The 19044-nt window shown below is 41.8% G+C and overlaps 1 protein-coding gene across 1 annotated transcript in view; it reads right to left on the reverse strand.

The window, feature by feature from the left end:
• cubn (cubilin (intrinsic factor-cobalamin receptor)) overlaps positions 1 to 19044 on the reverse strand; it is a 392255-nt gene that overhangs the window by 321241 nt on the left and 51970 nt on the right. Inside the window, 2 exon segments of the mRNA XM_072254425.1 lie at positions 13659 to 13849; positions 17392 to 17554. Coding sequence (XP_072110526.1) covers positions 13659 to 13849; positions 17392 to 17554 — 354 coding nt within the window.

A 19044-nucleotide genomic window follows, 5' to 3' on the forward strand; every position in this document is an offset into this window, starting at 1 on the left:
GTTTAAGAGCCGAGAGGTAATGTTGCAGCTATATAGGATCCTGGTCAGACCCTACTTGGAGTACCATGCTCAATTCTGGTTGTCTCACTATAGCATAGAAAGGGTGCAGAGGAGATTTAGAAGGATGTTGCCTGGATTGAGGAGCATGCCTTATGAGAATAGGTTGAGTGAACTCAGCCTTTTCTCCTTGGAGCGACGGAGGACGAGAGGTGACTTGATAGAAGTGTACAAGATAATGAGAGGCATTGATCATGTGGATAGTCAGAGGCTTTTCCCCAGGGCTGAAATGGCTAGCACGAGAGGGTATAGTTTTAAGGTGCTTGGAAGTAGGTACAGAGATATCAGGGGTAAGTTTTTTACACAGAGAGTGGTGAGTGTGTAGAATGGGCTGTGGGCAGCGGTGGTAGACAGGAAAAAGATAGGGTCTTTTAAGAGACTCCTGGATGGCTGCATGGGAGATTAGAAAAATAGAGGGCTATGGGTAAAGCCTAGGTAGTTCTAAGGTAGAGACATGTTCGGCACAGCTTTGTGGACCGAAGGGCCTGTATTGTGTTGTATGTTTTCTACGTTTCTATGTTATGTTTCTATCTTTAGAATGTGGGAGGAAACTGGAGTACCCTGAGGAAACCCACATGTTCATAAGGAGAACATTCACTTCTTACAGACAGCGGAGGGAATTTAACCCTGTTGAGTGGCAATGTGATAGCATTACACTAACTGCTAGGATACTATGCTGCCCCAAAGAAGAAAGAATATGCTAGGCTCCTTGAGACTACTGGCGAATGGCTGTGCTTCAATTTATCAAACAAGAGTGTCACTCATGAATTAGACACCAAAGACCTCAGCTCTGCAAAATGTAATGATAGCATGTACTACACACAAAATGCTGGAGGAATTCAGCAAGCCAGGCAGCATCTAGAAAACTAGTACGGTTGATGTTTCAGGTCGAAACCCTTCAGCAGGAATGGAGAAAAAAGCTGAGGAGTAATTTAAAAGGTGAGAAGAGGGAAGAGAGAAACACAAGGTGATAATTGAAACTTGGAGGGGGAAGCATAAAGTAAAGAGCTGGGAAGTTGACTTAAAAGAGATAGAAGGCCACGGAAGAAAGAAAAGGGGGGAGGAACACCAGAGGGGGGCGATGTGCAGGCAAGGATATAAGGTGACAGAGGGAAAAGGGGATGGGAAATGGTGAAGGGGGGTGGGGGGCATTACTGGAATATTGAGAAATTGATGTTCATGCCATGAGGTGGAGGCTACCCAAATGGAATATAAGGTACTGTTCCTCCAACCTAAATGTGGCCTCATTTCGACAGTGGAGGAAGCCATGGATGGACGTATCAGAATGAGTATGGGAAGTGAAATTAAAATGGGTGGCCACTAAGACATCTTGCTTTTTCTGGCAGATTGAGCGTAAGTGCTCGGCTGAGCAGTCTCCCAGTCGGGTCTATACTAATGTGTTCAACTTTCAAGTCATGATAAGCGAGCCATTGCAATTGGGAAAAAAAAATATTGTTTTTCGTTACAGCGTCCTCTTTTCTCACGGTGGTGTCTGAAAAGAGGATGCTGTCCAAGTTGCATGCCATCTTGGGCAATGTCTCCCATCCACTACATAATGTACTGGGTGGGCACAGGAGTACATTCAGCCAGAGACTCATTCCACCGAGATGAAACACAGAGCGTCATAGGAAGTCATTCCTGCCTGTGGCCATCAAACTTTACAACTCCTCCCTTGGAGGGTCAGACACCCTGAGCCGATAGGCTGGTCCTGGATTTATTTCATAATTTACTGGCATAATTTACATATTACTATTTAACTATTTATGGTTCTATTACTATTTATTATTTATGGTGCAACTGTAACAAAAACCAATTTCCCCCGGGATCAATAAAGTATGACTATGACGATGTCTATGTTAAGAGAAATCTGTACTTTTTTTTTAAACTTATAAAGCCTTGTGAGGCCTTAACATACTTAAACCATCCAGTTTAAGATGGCGATGGTGAAGCACAGTGACAGCTTGCTTGTAGCAATTAAGACAAAAAAAATTACTATATTAATCACACTTATTCTTGGATTCTATCACTGTAATCAATAGACTGTACTTCCCTTTTGAACCACCTGTATGCCCTGGCACCTTCACGGTGTGAACTGATGTCTCAAAGATGTATCACAGTTGCGGCTTGGTGTGTGAATCGAGGCAGCTTGGCCCAGGCACAAGAGAGGGGAATGAGCCAATGTTTGGGCATTGCTAGAGTGGACTTGGAGGCAATTCGGTGCAGCAAAGATGAGGTGAGGGGAGCAGAAGTGATGCAGAGCCAAAGTGCAGGGCTCCAGAGCAAAAAAATGTCTGAGATTGGATCAATGTAAGTGCTGGGCTGATTTAGGGGGGTAGGATCCAAGCCTGAGAGTATATCAGAGCAGCAAGGAATGATCTGAATTAAGAACTGGAACAGATTGAAAAGATCAGGGTGTTTGGGGAAAGAGCTAGTGATATTGTGATATGTGGCAAATCAAGTGCGAGGTTTATTCATCTCTGTGCTGAACGGAGGTTGCAGACAATGCAACTAATGGGCTTCTGAATAGGTTGCAGTGATGTCTACCTTCGTGGCTGTGAAGTCACTTTCATGAACTTCAGTTCTAAATGTTATTTGCTTACTTTTACTGTTTGCACAATTTGTTTATTTTTCTGCACATTGGGTGTTTGACAGTCTTTTAATGCATTCTATTGGATTTCTTTGTTTTGTGGTTGCCTGTTAGGAGACGACTTTCAAGGTTGTTAATAGTATACATACTTTGAATTTTAGGGGGCAACAAGGTATAGCAATGGTTAAAGCAGCTATAGCATAGCAACGGGTTAACAGTTTGATTTTGACATTGGGTGTGGTCTCTGGAGAGTTTGCACATTTTCTGTGTGATTATGGTATTTCATCCGTGCTGCTTCACTAATCATATCCCTCAACCCAAAACGTGCTAGTAGGTTAACTGGGTTTCCTAAATTACTCCCTAGAGTAGACTATTGGCAAAGAGAATCAGAGAGAATTTGATGGACATATTGGAGAGGGCACCAACTGTGTGTGTGAGGAAGTATGGAACGGGGGAACAGACTAATGGGATCGCTCCACAGGCAGCTGTCATGGACCCAATGGATTGAAATATCGTGATAAGTGGCAAATCAAATGTGAAACAATTAGCCATACACAATAGATGGTAGTATTGCAAGAAATGTAATGGAACACAGAAATTTTACAATGCATGTCTACAAATCCATGCCTGGCCTACGGGGATAAATGAGAAGGCATACTGAATATTTACCTTAATTGCTGTGGCATAGAATACATGAACTGGGAGGTCATGCTAGGAATATAATGAATACTAATGTAATAAATGTAATACATGTAATGAATAACCAGTTCTGCTCATCACACTGCAGGAAGGTTGAGATAGCAGTAGAGAGGCTGCAGAAGAGAAATTGAAGAATACTATCATGATATGAGGAGAGACTATCTAGGTAAGAAATAAACTCCTTACTAAAAGAGTTTTCTAATCCAGAGGCAAGTGTGTGTGTGTGTGTATATATATATATATAAAAACAAACTAACAAACTTGAACTTGCTTACTTTTTTGGATGAGAAAGATATAAAAAATTATGAAAATCAAGTGGAAATGTGGATAAGAAAGTGTATTAGTTGTGATATTTTTGAATAACAACGCAGCTTCTGATCTAAAACCTTGTCAATTTCTTATGGTTTTATGTTTTTACATATATACACCCTTCATAACTATATATAGTAAATTCAAACAACAGGAATTCTGCAGATGCTGGAAATTCAAGCAACACACATCAAAGTTGCTGGTGAACGCAGCAGGCCAGGCAGCATCTCTAGGAAGAGGTACAGTCGACGTTTCAGGCCGAGACCCTTCGTCAGGACTAACTGAAGGAAGAGTTAGTAAGAGATTTGAAACTGGGGGGGGGGGAGGAGGGGGAGATTCAAAATGATAGGAGAAGACAGGACGGGGAGGGATGGAGCCAAGAGCTGGACAGGTGATTGGCAAAGGGGATATGAGAGGATTATGGGACAGGAGGCCCAGGGAGAAAGACAAAGGGGGGGGAACCCAGAGGATGGGCAAGGGGTATGGTCAGAGGGACAAAGGAGAGTGAGAGAAAGAATGTGTGTATAAAAGTAAATAACGGATGGGGTACAAGGGGGAGGTGGGGCATTAGCGGAAGTTAGAGAAGTCAATATACATGCCATCAGGTTGGAGGCTACCCAGACGGAATATGAGGTGTTGGTCCTCCAACCTGAGTGTGGCTTCATCTTTACAGTAGAGGAGGCCGTAGATAGACATGTCAGAATGGAAATGGGATGTGGAATTAAAATGTGTGGCCACTGGGAGATCCTGCTTTCTCTGGTGGACAGAGCGTAGGTGTTCAGCAAAGCGGTCTCCCAGTCTGTGTCGGGTCTCGCCAATATATAGAAGGCCACATCGGGAGCACCGGACGCAGTATATCACCGCAGCTAACTCACAGGTGACGTGTCGCCTCACCTGGAAGGACTGTCTAGAGGCCTGAATGGTGGTAAGGGTGGAAGTGTAAGGGCATGTGTAGCACTTGTTCTGCTTACAAAGATAAGTGCCAGGAGGGAGATCAGTGGGGAGGGATGGGGGGGGACGAATGGACAAGGGAGTCATGTAGGGAGCAATCCCTGCGGAAAGCAGAGGGCGGGGGGAGGGAAAGATGTGCTTAGTGGTGGGATCCCATTGGAGGTGGCAGAAGTTACGGAGAATAATATGTTGGACCCGGAGGCTGGTGGGGTGGTAGGTGAGGACCAGGGGAACCCTATTCATAGTGGGATGGAGGGAGGATGGAGTGACAGCAGATGTGCGTGAAATGGGCGAGATGCATTTGAGAGCAGAGTTGATGGTGGTGGAAGGGAAGCCCTTTTCTTTAAAAAAGGAGGACATCTCCTTTGTCCTGGAATGAAAAGCCTCATCCTGAGAGCAGACGCGGCAGAGACGGAGGAATTGCGAGAAGGGGATGGCATTTTTGCAAGAGACAGGGTGAGAAGAGGAATAGTCCACATAGCTGTGAGAGTCAGTAGGCTTATAGTAGACATCAGTGGATAAGCTGTCTCCAGAGATAGAGACAAAAAGATCTAGAAAGGGGAGGGAGGTGTCGGAAATGGACCAGGTAAACTTGAGGGCAGGGTGAAAGTTGGAGGCAAAGTTAATAAAGTCAACGAGCTCAGCATGCGTGCAGGAAGCAGCGCCAATGCAGTCGTCGATGTAGCGAAGGAAAAGTGGGGGACAGATACCAGAATAGGTACGGAACATAGATTGTTCCACAAAGCCAACAAAAAGGCAGGCATAGCTAGGACCCATACGGGTGCCCATAGCTACTCCTTTAGTTTGGAGGAAGTGGGAGGAGCTAAAGGAGAAATTATTAAGAGTAAGGACTAATTCCGCTAGACGGAGCAGAGTGGTGGTAGAGGAGAACTGATTAGGTCTGGAATCCAAAAAGAAGCGGAGAGCTTTGGGACCTTCCTGATGGGGGATGGAAGTATATAGGGACTGGACATCCATGGTGAAATTAAAGCGGTGGGGGCCAGGGAACTTAAAATCACCGAAAAGTTTAAGAGTGTGAGAAGTGTCACGAACATAGATAGGAAGGGATTGAACGGGGGGGATGAAACCGTGTCGAGGTATGCAGAAACGAGTTCGGTGGGGCAGGAGCAAGCTGAGACAATAGGTCTGCCAGGACAGGCAGGTTTGTGGATCTTGGGTAGGAGGTAGAAACGGGAAGTGCGAGGTGTGGGAACTATAAGGTTGGTAGCAGTGGATGGGAGATCCCCTGAGCGGATAAAGTCAGTGATGGTGTGGGAGACAATGGCCTGGTGCTCCTTAGTGGGGTCACGATCGAGGGGTAAATAAGAGGAGGTATCCGCGAGTTGTCGCTGTGCCTCGGCAAGGTAGAGGTCAGTACGCCAGACTACAACAGCACCCCTCTTGTCGGCGGGTTTAATAGTAAGGTTAGGATTAGTGCGGAGGGAGTGGAGAGCAGAGTGTTCCGAAGGAGTGAGCTGGAATGGGAACAAGGTGCGGTGAAGTCGAGATGGTTGATGTCCCGTCGGCAGTTAGCAAAATTCAATATATATATAGTAAATTCAAGAAGGCTTTTTCTACTGAGGTTCGGTGAGACTAAAACGGGAGGTCATGGGTTAAGTGTGAAAGGTGAAATACTTAGGGGGAACGTCTTCACTCAGAGGGTGGTGAGTGTGTGGAATGAGTTGCCAGTGGAAATGGTAGAAGTGGATTCCATTTCAACATTTAAGAGAAATTTTGATAAGTACAGGGATGAGAGAGGTATAGATAGCTATGGTTTGGTTGCAAGTCAATGGGTGCTAGACAGAATAATAGTTAGGCTCAAGCTAGATGGACCAAAGGGCTTGTTTCTGTGCTGTAGTGCTCTATGATACTGGCTTAATAGCCTTGAATTTTCCTATTAATCCATGGGAAGACCAGAATTTAATGCTTGTACAACCCTATATAGGGCAGATAAGAGGAAGCAAAGTAAAGATTGACAGATTATTCTGCTTTCTGAAAGTTCTCAATACCCTTTTCCTCGGCCACTAATTGTTAAAGGATAAAGATTGCCATTAATCAAAACACTTAATTAGGCTTTTCTGTCTTTCACTTTTAGGTGTTAACTTTGTGGGAGAGGATTGCCAGTCCAATAACTATCTGAGGGCATCCATGTTTTACAGCTGATGCTCTGCTGTCATTTTCTCTAACCTGGCACCTTCAATGTCAAACTCAAACTACTCACTAATGAAAGATTTCTATATGAGTTTAAGGAACTGTCATCAAGTAAATCAGTAAAGAGAACAAGAATGAGAACTCAGATTTCAAGTGCGAGCAGGTGTTATTTATTGTCCTTCCATTTTACACCCTTAACTGAAGTGTCCAGCAGCCATGATGTCAGAAGGACAATCTTCAAACAGAGCAAATGACTCAAGAGAATCAAAATATTATGCAATGACCGTGGAAATAATATTCACATAAATGGCTGAGGTATTGATTAATGAAAGGATTGTTACACCTGCAAAATAATGCTATAACCTTTGTTTGGGTTGCAGATCCAACAGCTAAAGCTCTAAGAAGTCTTATAAAATGGCTTTGGGAGTGGCAGCTCCCAATACTGCATCAGATGTTTTCTCAGAATTTTGTACAAAACTAAAGAGAACACAGCTTGAGTACTGCATACAGTTCTGGTCACTACATTACAGTAAAGAATTACCTGCTTTGGAGAAGGTGTAGAGGAAGTTTATAAAAGTATTGCTGAGACTAACAGAACCTTAGCTATGAGAGGCACTTGAATAAATCGTTATTTTCCTTGCAACAAAGAATGTTGAAGGAGGATTTAAATTGGTTTTATAAATTATAAGGTGTGTAAAAACGATGGAACTCTTTCTCTAAATATAGGGGTGAAAACCAACAAATAGCTTTCAAATACACTTGGTAGAAGAGAAATTAGGAAATATTTTTCTTCCCACAGAAAGGGTGACTGGGGTCTAGATCTCACTAACAGAAAGTGTAGCAGAGATAGAAGCCCGCTCATACTTAAAATAAACACTTAGAAGTTATTATCTGCAGTACTGGACTAGACTGAGGGTCTGTTGTTGACTTACAGAACTGGTTATGGTTCTGTGATTTTATAATCATATTTACAGTCCTGATATCATTAAGACAATAGACTTTGTCATTACACATATTATTAAAGTCCCTGAGATCACGTCAAACTCTAAGGTTACAGTAAGATGTCAATATGCCTCAGGGGAGTAGCAATCAACTTGCATACTTCCAAGCTGCTCTAATTCCTCTGCGTTACAACATTTGCAATCCTTGAAGTGTCATGTTTCAGAATACAGGAAATTTGTACATCTGGGAGAAGATGCAACAGAACATTCCAGAATGAAAATGATGCAACCACCCATGTTGCAGTTGTGCACTGTGAAATATTCCTCACCATGACCTCGCCCTGCCTGTCACATATTGTCTGGTTCTCATTTGCAGTGTTTCATTGTTGGCCTCTAAGGAAAGGCTAATGTGAGATCAGGTCTCCCTCACCACATGATCAGACAAAGGTTCATGTAGTTCAGGATTTCATGATTGTTTTTATATTTTATCTGACAACAGGTTAGTCCAGCTTGTAATCTAAAAAAGTGTTCATCTAATCTTGTCAAGGTGATGTCATTATATTAATATAATAAATGTTCCTTTGTTGTCAATTGGATCCTTGAATATATAGGTGCATAAAACACAAAACTACAGCAAATGCTGATTATTAAGCAACATTATAAATTTTGTATTGTGAAACAAAGAGGCATCTTCTGAAAATTGACAAATAGAAATCAATAGAATAAAAACAACATGAAGTTAATAAGAAAGCCAGTTTCTTTTATGGTATAAAAGAAAATTAGATTTTCTCCCTGTTTTATCTTGCAGAAATAGAAGATGCATTTTTAAGGTGCGTTTTTAGCATAACACCCTATTGATAAAGTAGACAGAATTCTCAGTGAATCCTTTTATTTGTCTTAAAAGAGTTAACTATTTTTATTTTCTAGAAAGATTACTAAAGTGGAAGTAATGATTGGTTAGATTTAGTCAATTTTTGAAATTATGCACATTACAACTGCAGTCAAACTGACATGATATCAGAGATAGAATCTCACCATTTGGATCTAAATGAAAGATTACTGTACTTGCATTAAGGCCTAAACAAAAAAGATGTAAAAAAAAATTTTCAAAGTTTCCCTGGTGAGCTAATATAATCCATATTTCATTAATTTAATCCACAATATTAAACCAGAGTGGGCACGAGGCCAAGTGGTTAAGGCATTGGACCAGCTACCTGAAGGTCGTGAGTTTGAGCCCCAGCTGAGGGAACATGTTGTGTCCTTGAGCAAGGCACTTAATCACAAATTGCTCTGCGACGACACTGGTGCCAAGCTGTATGGGTCCTAATGCCCTTCCCTTGGACAACATTGGTGTCGTGGAGAGGGGAGACTTGCAGCATGGGCAACTGCTGGTCTTCCATACAACCTTGCTCAGGCCTGTTCCCTGGAGAGTGAAGACTTTCTAGGCACAGATCCATGGTCTCGCAAGACTAACGGATGCCTTTATATTAAACCATCATTGACCATAAGTGCATTAAAGACTCAAATATCAAGTGAATTGCACTTATACTACAGAGTTTGGAATATGTTAGAGTAAAACACAAAAGCTGTTATCGTCAATACATTACTGTGATTGAAACAAATCAAAATTGCAAATAATTTTGAAAATAATCTTATCAATGCATTTTTCTGAAATATTAAATCAACTTTTAATGAATGATAATGCTGATTTGAGCATGAGTCAAGTCACGAGAATTTTCTGAAAAACTTTCAAAGGAATATTAATTACCATTACATGTTTGCTGTACAATGACACACACCATTATTCCAATAAAGAGGTTCACCAAAATCTTAGTACAGATTAAGGACAGGCAAGGCCATCTCATTTCCCCAATGTTCTTCTCAATATTACTTGCTAGAATCATGTACTATATCTTCAGCATGCCCCACTGAAAATAATATGTACAGTAATAAAAAACTGTTGCACCCACTCTAGTGCCAAGACTATCCAAGTCTCAGTCAGTGATTCACAGAATACTTATGGCACTTACAAATGTGTATTCTTGGAAATCAACCATCAAGAGTCTGGTAATTCTTTTGCTGATGTAGACAAGAGGATGGGTATTATGGTGAAAATCTTGAAGACAGAAGGTCTCTACCAACCTGCACTTACTTCAAAATAACTGCTCCCAAATCAAGGTTAATGGCAAGACTCTGGTAAACTCCAATGTCTTTCAATATATTAGGAGCTATCTCTCAGTAAAAGCAGTTTCCATTGAAAAATATCACCACATCCTCCAATGCCCCCACACAACCTATGACTTATTTAAGGAAAGGAGTGTTTTACTCTATTGGGATTATTCTATAGGCCCCCTGGTAGCAGCAGAGATACCGAGGAGCAGATTGGGAGGCAGATTTTGGAAAAGTGCAAAAATAACAGGGTTGTTATCATGGGTGACTTTAACTTCCCTAATATTGATTGGCACCTGATTAGTTCCAAGGGTTTGGACGGGGCAGAGTTTATTAAGTGTGTCCAGGACAAATTCTTGTCACAGTATGTTGACAGGCCGACTAAGGGAAATGCCATACTAGATCTAGTATTAGGTAATGAACCGGGTCAGGTCACAGATCTCTCAGTGGGTGAGCACCTGGGGGACAGTGACCACCGCTCCCTGGCCTTCAGCATTATCATGGAAAAGGATAGAAGCAGAGAGGACAGGAAAATTTTTAATTGGGGAAGGGCAAATTATGAGGCTATAAGGCTAGAACTTGCGGGTGTGAATTGGGATGATGTTTTTGCAGGGAAATGTACTATGGACATGCGGTCGATGTTTAGAGATCTCTTGCAGGATGTTAGGGATAAATTTGTCCCAGTGAGGAAGATGAAGAATGGTAGGGTGAAGGAACCATGGGTGACAAGTGAGGTGGAAAATCTAGTCAGGTGGAAGAAGGCAGCATACATGAGGTTTAGGAAGCAAGGATCAGATGGGTCTATTGAGGAATATAGGGTAGCAAGAAAGGAGCTTAAGAAGGGTCTGAGAAGAGCAAGAAGGGGGCATGAGAAGGCATTGGCGAGTACGGTGAAGGAAAATCCCAAGGCATTCTTCAATTACGTGAAGAACAAAAGGATGACAGGAGTGAAGGTAGGACCAATCACAGATAAAGGTGGGAAGATATGCCTGGAGGCTGTGGAAGTGAGCGAGTTCCTCAATGAATACTTCTCTTCAATATTCACCAATGGGACGAAACTTGATGAGGGTGAGGACAATATGAGTGAGGTTGATGTTCTGAAGCATGTTGATAGTAAGGCAGAGGAGGTGTTGGAGTTATTAAAATACATTAGGACGGATAAGTACCCAGGGCCTGACGGAATATTCCCCAGGCTGCTCCACGAGGCGAGGGAAGAGATCGCTGAGCCTCTGGCTAGGATCTTTATGTCTCATTGTCGATGGGAATGGTACCGGAGGATTGGAGGGAGGCGAATATTGTCCCCTTGTTCAAAAAAGTAGTAGGGATAATCTAGGTAATTATAGACTAGTGAGCCTTACATCTGTGGTGGGAAAGCTGGTGGGAAAGATTCTTAGAGATAGGATCTATGGGTATTTAGAGAATCATGGTCTGATCAGGGACAGTCAGCATGGCTTTGTGAAGGGCCGATCATCCTGATAATAAGCCTGATAGAGTTCTTTGAGGAGGTGATCAGGCATATAGATGAGGGTAGTGCAGTGGATGTGATACACATGGATTTTAGTAAGGCATTTGACAAGGTTCTACATGGTAGGCTTATTCAGAAAGTCAGAAGGCATGAGATCCAGGGAATTTTGGCTAGGTGGATTCAGAATTGGCTTGCCTGCAGAAGGCAGAGGGTCGTGGTGGAGGGAGTACATTCGGATTGGAGGGTTCTGACTTGCGGTGTCCCACAAGGATTGGTTCTGAGACCTCTACTTTTCGTGATTTTTATTAACGACCTGGATGTGGGGGTAGAAGGGTGGGTTGGCAAGTTTGCAGATGACACAAAGGTTGGTGGTGTTGTAGATAGCATAGAGGATTGTCAAAGATTGCAGAGAGACATTGATAGGTTGCAGAAGTGGGCTGAGAAGTGGCAGATGGAGTTCAACCCGGAGAAGTGTGAGGTGGTACACTTTGGAAGGACAAACTCCAAGGCAGAGTACAAAGTAAACGGCAGGATACTTGGTAGTGTGGAGGAGCAGAGGGATCTGGGGGTACATGTCCACAGATCCCTGAAAGTTGCCTCACAGGTAGATAGGGTACTTAAGATAGCTTATGGGGTGTTAGCTTTCATAAGTCGAGGGACAGAGCTTAAGAGTCGCGATGTAATGATGCAGCTCTATAAACTCTGGTTAGGCCACACTTGGAGTACTGTGTCCAGTTCTGGTCGCCTCACTATAGGAAGGATGTGGAAGCATTGGAAAGGGTACAGAGGAGGTTTACCAGGATGGTGCCTGGTTTAGAGAGTATGGATTATGATCAGAGATTAAGGGAGCTAGGGCTTTACTCTTTGGAGAGAAGGAGGATGAGAGGAGACATGATAGAGGTATACAAGATATTAAGAGGAATAGATAGGGTGGATAGCCAGCGCCTCTTCCCCAGGGCACCACTGCTCAATATAAGGGGACATGGCTTTAAGGTAAGGGGTGGGAAATTCAAGGGGGATACTAGAGGAAGGTTTTTTACTCAGAGAGTGGTTGGTGCGTGGAATACAGTGCCTGAGTCAGTGGTAGAGGCAGATATACTTGTGAAATTTAAGAGACTACTAGACAGGTATATGGAGGAGTTTAAGGTGGGGGGTTATATGGGAGGCAGGGTTTGAGGGTCAGCACAACAATGTGGGCCGAAGGGCCTGTACTGTGCTGTACTATTCTATGTTCTAAAATCTCAAAGCAGAGATTACACTCATGCTCAGCCAATGCAATGATCCATACTTTCCTGATGCTTCAAAGACATGTCCTGTCAATAGTAAGCATCATTTCTAACTTTGATAACCTCCAAAACTATGCAACAACATCAGTTTGCTCTTGCTGGCCAATACACTAATACCGAATCTTTGATCACTTTCAATCAATGCTCCCAGATAGACACCTTGTCCACTTGCCAGACAACAGATTCCCAAAACTCCATCACAGCAAAGGACCCCAGAGGGATAGGAAAAGCTTTTCACTTACAATACAAAATCCTCTTTGGAATGATGTAACAGTTACCCATGGGCAGCCCTGCCTTGTGTCTGTGCAAAATGGAGATCAAGCATCTTGAATTGCACTGAGCACCTCTACTCCTTATGACTGCAGCACACAAAGGTTTATTACAAACAGATGAAAGAGTGCATAATTTCCTGCAGAACCCATGCATCTACCCTGTTGCTGCAGAGTTTGCAAATTACACATATGTTTTATCAGCCACCTCAGAGACTATTGAATTAGAATGTAAGCAAGTTACTCTTCATCCTGTCAACTAGATCGATGTCTAGCAAACACATTATTAAAATGTAAAAACACAAGCAGCTGTGATATTTCATATTCTCTCCGGGAAATCTACCACACATATACATCTGCATATTTCGTGATAAAGCTTTACCCATTCCCCATGTAGTTCACCACCCTAATTCACTGAAAACTTCAGCACTATTCCTCTGGGTAAGGTAAACTTTTAGTACCTCACCCAGATGCAAAGAGTATAAAGATTGAATCAATATACCCTGCTGTTATAATCTTCTAACACCACACTACTTAATGTCGTCACGCCCACTGCATTCTTTTCTAAGAAGTTAATATGATAAAGTTAAAAAATGTCTCCCGTATCAATACTTTAACTCTGTTCGGTAACAGTGAATTCATTGAACACTTACTAAATAAAAATGTAACACGTGCCAAATCAGAATACAGTGATTTTGTGTTTTAAAACTGCATTTGCTTTTAAACTGATCCATGTGTTCATGAGAGCATACTTGATAATAAAGGATAATTTACCTCTATATAGTCCAAGGAACAGTTGTCATGGAGTTCCAAATCCATATGTGTGAATTGAAGAAGAATGTGCTCTCCTGTGGGCTGTTCTATAACATAGATGCACTGTTTGCTGCTGGGATATGGATGAGGCCAATTGGGAGAAGTAAGAATTCCTTCACTGTCTCCATATGTTCCTCCGCAGCCAGGTTCAGCTATTCATTAAGAAAGATAAATGACAAAATTAGCAAAATGAAGCTAAAGAGAACAAGTAGAATAAGAGCACCACAGGAACATAAAACACAAGAAAGATGCAGCAGGAGTAGGTAATAAGGCCCTTCAAGCCTTCCCACCATTCAATATCCTCATGGATAATTACGCTGCTCCCAACTTCTTTGTCATTTTCCATAAATCTTAATTCTTCAATTTTACAAATGCTTATCTACCCCCACCTTAAATAAAAATCTGCCTTCTAAGGCAGAGAATCCCAAAGATCTAAAATTTTCTGAGGAAAGAGACTTCTATGCATCTCAGTTTTAAATTACCAAGTCAAGTCAAGTTTATTGTCATTTCGGCCATAAGCTGCTGGTACAGTACACAGTAAAAATGAAACAACGTTCCTCCAGGACCTTGGTGCTACATGAAACAACACAAACCTACACTAGACTATGTGAGACAGCACAAGGCTACATTATACTATGTAAAACAACATAAAAACTACACTAGACTACAGACCTGCACAGGACTATATAAAGTGCACAAAACAGTGCAGGGCAGTACAATAATTAATAAACCAGACAATAGGCACAGTAGAGGACAAATTACAATATAATAATAATAATATAATCTTATAGACCAGTCCCTCAGTCCCTTATTTTGTAGCTATGTCCCCTTGTTTGTGACTTTCTCATTGTGGAAACATCTCAACATCTACTCAGTGAAGCTCCTTTCGGCACTTATATATTTGAATACAAGTAATCTGACATTCTTCTGAACACTGAGGAATACAAACACAAACCGTCCAGCTGCACTTGATAGGACAGCCTTCCTAGCCAAGGACATTACCTAATGAATTTCCTTTGGAGAGCCTCCAGTGCTATTCTGTCAAGGTGGATGCCAAATTTGTAACCATTGGAAGTTTGTCTCTCTGGGCTAGGACAATGGAGGAAGCAGCAGAAGCACTGGACTGGAAGACTTTGAACTCCAAACTGTGCTACCATCTCTCCAGTTTCACCTCTAGTTAGAAGTAAGAACTGTACTTCTTACTGGAAGTGAAAGTGGAGAGAAGGGAGGTTAGGAAGGTTACAAAGGGGAATAGAAGCCAAGAACTATCCTGGATGACCTTTGGAAAGTGAAGTGTTTTTGCAAATAGAAATGGTGTGTGACCCTGCCAGTTCTGACATTGAAATGGATACAGTTATAAAAACAGGAAATGCCAGGAGCACTTAGCAATTCAGGCTTTGGAAGTAGGGAGACACACTCAGGTTGATTATTGTTCACCAGAGCTAGAAAAGGTTAGAAATTCAACAGGAATTACAAGGATGGGGAAGGGGTGATGGGGACAAAGGAAATGTCTGTGAAAGGGTGAAAAACAAAAGAGACTGACTGACATAAAAGATGGTAGTGCTGACTAAGAGAATGCGGTGAAAGTTTTTTTATCTCCAGCTTATGTGTCTGAATGGAATGTAAGTAAAAGGAAATTAGCGGAGAAGAAATGTTAAAGCTGAGAAATACAAAAGGCTCCAACCACTGGAAAATCAGAAGTAGATAAGAATGCTGGGTATACCCAGCATATCAGGCAGTATCAATGGAAAGACAAAGACTTGGGTTAATGCTTCAGGTTGACTCTTCATCAGAACAAGCTAACTCTGACACAAATAGGAAAGATTGGTTAATCTAAAACTGTGGAATTCATTTTTGAGTCCTGCAAATAGTAAACTAAAAAGAAGAAGCTGCCCCTCAAGGTTATGGTGTATTTCACTGTAGCAGTGCCAGACGTTAAAGATCAAAGTAGGAATGGGATGAAGAAAGAACAGAAGTAAGTTTGGAAGTATAATATGCAAGGAAATGTTAAGAAATAGTGCTATCTGTGAATGAGATAACTGACGTAAGGGAAACTGAGAGTGCCAAATCATAAAGTAACAGAGAATTTGGGTTGGGGACTAACATGGAGGGGGAGACTAAAGAAGAACAGGAACCTAGAGAGCAACATCAATTAAAATGAAAGTAGCACAGCTGCACAGTACAAGTCTGAGTGAGGAAAGCAATGAAGAGTAGATGCTAAAGAAATTTAATGTTCAATGAATGGTCAGAAAATGGAACAAAGTGAGATGTTCAAAAAGGAAAATAGGCCAGAGTGTAGGGTGTGTCATGCTGGTGTGGGCCACATGCCTGCAATAGCTTGGACAGGATAGTTAGTGGAACGTATGGGTGAGCATCAACATTTCACATTTCCCAGAAGATCGTAATTTCTACACAATCAGTTAAAATAATGTCAGATGTATAGGGCATTTCCCACAAGTGAAATATAATGTTGGTAAGAAGATGCAGAGATGAATGGTGCGAGATAACCACTGGTAAAACTCACAGTCAGTACTGGATGGAGTGAGTTGGATGAGAGGGACAGTAGACAGGCTAAATGGGTTTGCTGCAAGACAATAAGGAGCAAATGGGTCTGTGATTCATGAAGATGTATTTTCCTTACTGAAGATACTATAATCAATTTTCTGGAGAACACAGTTAATGACAACCCTTAAGTAGATGATGGGTCAGATTTGAATAGTTTGTGGTTAGCGACTGCCCTGAATACTCTCAAGTGGCCTGCTTTGCTGCAGGTCAACAATAAACAATCTTGAAATCATCCACATCAAAGCAGTCTGTTTGGAGACACAGGAGATGACATATGCTGGAACATGGAACATCAAACAATCTGCCGGGTGAACTCAGTGGATTGAGTAGTATCTGTGAGGGGAAAGAAATAAGTTCTGATGCAGGGTTTCAAACTGTAATGTCGAAAAATTCCTTTCCTTCCTTAAAGGCCACTCAAGCCATTGAGTTCTTCCAGCAGATGGTTTGTTGCTGAAAGCTGAAATATTGGATCTCTGTCTCACCAAATGATGCCCTTTCGTTGCATTGACTGCCTTCACTCTCCAAACTACACAGCTTCTTTAATGGTACCTCCCAACTTGGGCTTTCTACCGCTTGGAAGATCAAGCACATCAGATACAAGAAACAACATGCTGGAGGAACTCAGTGGGTCGAGCACCATCTGTGAGGGGATGGAACATTTCAGCTCAGGAGCCTACAAGAGTACCATCCTTGTGCATGGTTTCAACACAAAGAAGTGGCAATTCCTTTTCCCCCTCAGGTGCTGCTCAACCCACAGAGTTCTTTCAGCTTTTTACTTCTGATTCAAATTCCAGCATCTCAGTCTCTTGTATCTCCAAGCATATCAGATGCATGGGAAGATCACCAGCTGCAAATTCTCCTCCAAGTCTTTTGTTGGAAATGCATTATCATCCTTCCATAGTCACTGGATTGAAGTCCTGAGTTCTCTACTTAGCAACACTCTGTGAGTACCTTTAACACACAGATTGCAACAACTCAAGCATAGCTAGAGATGGACAATTAAAAAAATCTTTAGCCAGTGACACATACAAAATATAACAATTTTTCTACATATATACAGGGCAATATTCAAATTTGAAACTGTTTTATAACCCAATTAAGATATGAGGGATAACACACAAATATTTACCAGGTAATGCAATGTATGTGACATAAAACCCTTGTCCACTGTAACTTTTGTCACTGTGGAAATGGATCCGTGCAGTAGGGCCAGATGTCAGGAGAGGGGGAGGGCTTTCATTGCCACAGTATTTGCGAAGGATGGGATCCTGGTCCAGCAGTCCATCTCTAATCTACAGATAGCAAAAGAGAATTAATAACTGCACATTATTATGCATATAGTAAGTGCAGAGAACCAAATGCAAAAATACTCAGTATGAGAAAAAAATTGAACCATGTGCATGTTATACTAAATGCTAAATAAAATAGAACGAGCTACACTATACATTACTATGGTAAAGACCAGATTAAGTTTCTAACATAGAGGTGCACATATATCCGCTAATGTGCGTGCAAACACGCGCACATGCACACGGAGCAGGTTGTGAAATAGCTAGATGTGTAGATATTTGGCTTAATTTAATATATCATTTCAATGAATTTGCTGAACTCTGGAGAGTTTGTTATGAGGTGCACATGGTTAATGCTGCTGCCGTACAAGCTCCAGGGTCACAGATTTGATCCTAATCTTGGGTGCTGTCTGTGTGCAGTTTGCATATTGTCCCTGTGATCTTATAGGTTTCTATCAGATGCTCTGGTTTCCACCTACATCCTAAAACAACCTTTGCTTGAAGGGTTAAGATTTTATTGTAGGTTAAGTGATAAAATAAGTAAAAGGGAGTTGATGGCAGAAGGGAGAAACATTAGATATGTACTGGACGAAAGACTATAAAACTGATGGAATTGATCTTCTTGCAGGTAGCATTGACTTAATGGACTGAATGGCCCCTTTCTGTACCATTGTAAGTAGGAAAGCGAGAAAGATATGCATCTAATCCCATATTGTTTGTTTCACTTACATCTATCAGTCACTGTTTTGCATATGTTCAGTAACTGACTTCTACAGCTCTTTCCAGGAAGTTACAAAGAAAGTTGATAAAGGCAAGGCAGTGGATGCTGTCTAAATGCACTTTAGCAAGGCCTTGGACAAGGTCCCACATGGTAGGCTGGTCAAGAAGGTTTAGTCGCCTAGCATTCAAGAAGAAGTAGTAAATTGGATCAGACATTGGCTTTGCAGGAGAAGCCAGAGAGTGGTAATAAACGGTTGCCTCCTAACTGGTGGCCTGTGACTAGTGGTGTGCCATAATAATTGGTGCTGAGTCCATTGTCCTTTGTCAACATTATCAATGATCTGGATAATAATGTGGAAATCTGGATCAGCAAATTTGTGGAAGGCACCAAGATTGGGGGTGTAGTAGTCAGCAAAGGAGACTATCAAAGCTTGCAGCAGAATCTGGATTTGAAAGCTATCCCCTTTTGTACCCTTAGCTAGGGCACTAAGGAGTGTAATAGAGCAAAGAAATCTTGGAATACAGATCCATAATTTCTTGAAAATGGCATCACAGGTAGAAAGGGTAGTAAAGAAAGCTTTTGGCAAATTGGCCAACATAAATCAAAGTACCGAGTACAGGAGTTGGCATGTTATGTTGAAGTTGCATCATGTGTAGTTTTGGCCACCTACCTACATGAAATATGTCAATAATATTGAAAGAGTGCAGAGAATATTTACAAGGATCTTGCCAGGACCTGATAATTTGTGCTACAGGGAAAGGTTGAACAGATT

This window comes from Mobula birostris, chromosome 3 (assembly GCF_030028105.1).
Source record: "Mobula birostris isolate sMobBir1 chromosome 3, sMobBir1.hap1, whole genome shotgun sequence".
Taxonomy (NCBI): Eukaryota; Metazoa; Chordata; class Chondrichthyes; order Myliobatiformes; family Myliobatidae; genus Mobula; species Mobula birostris.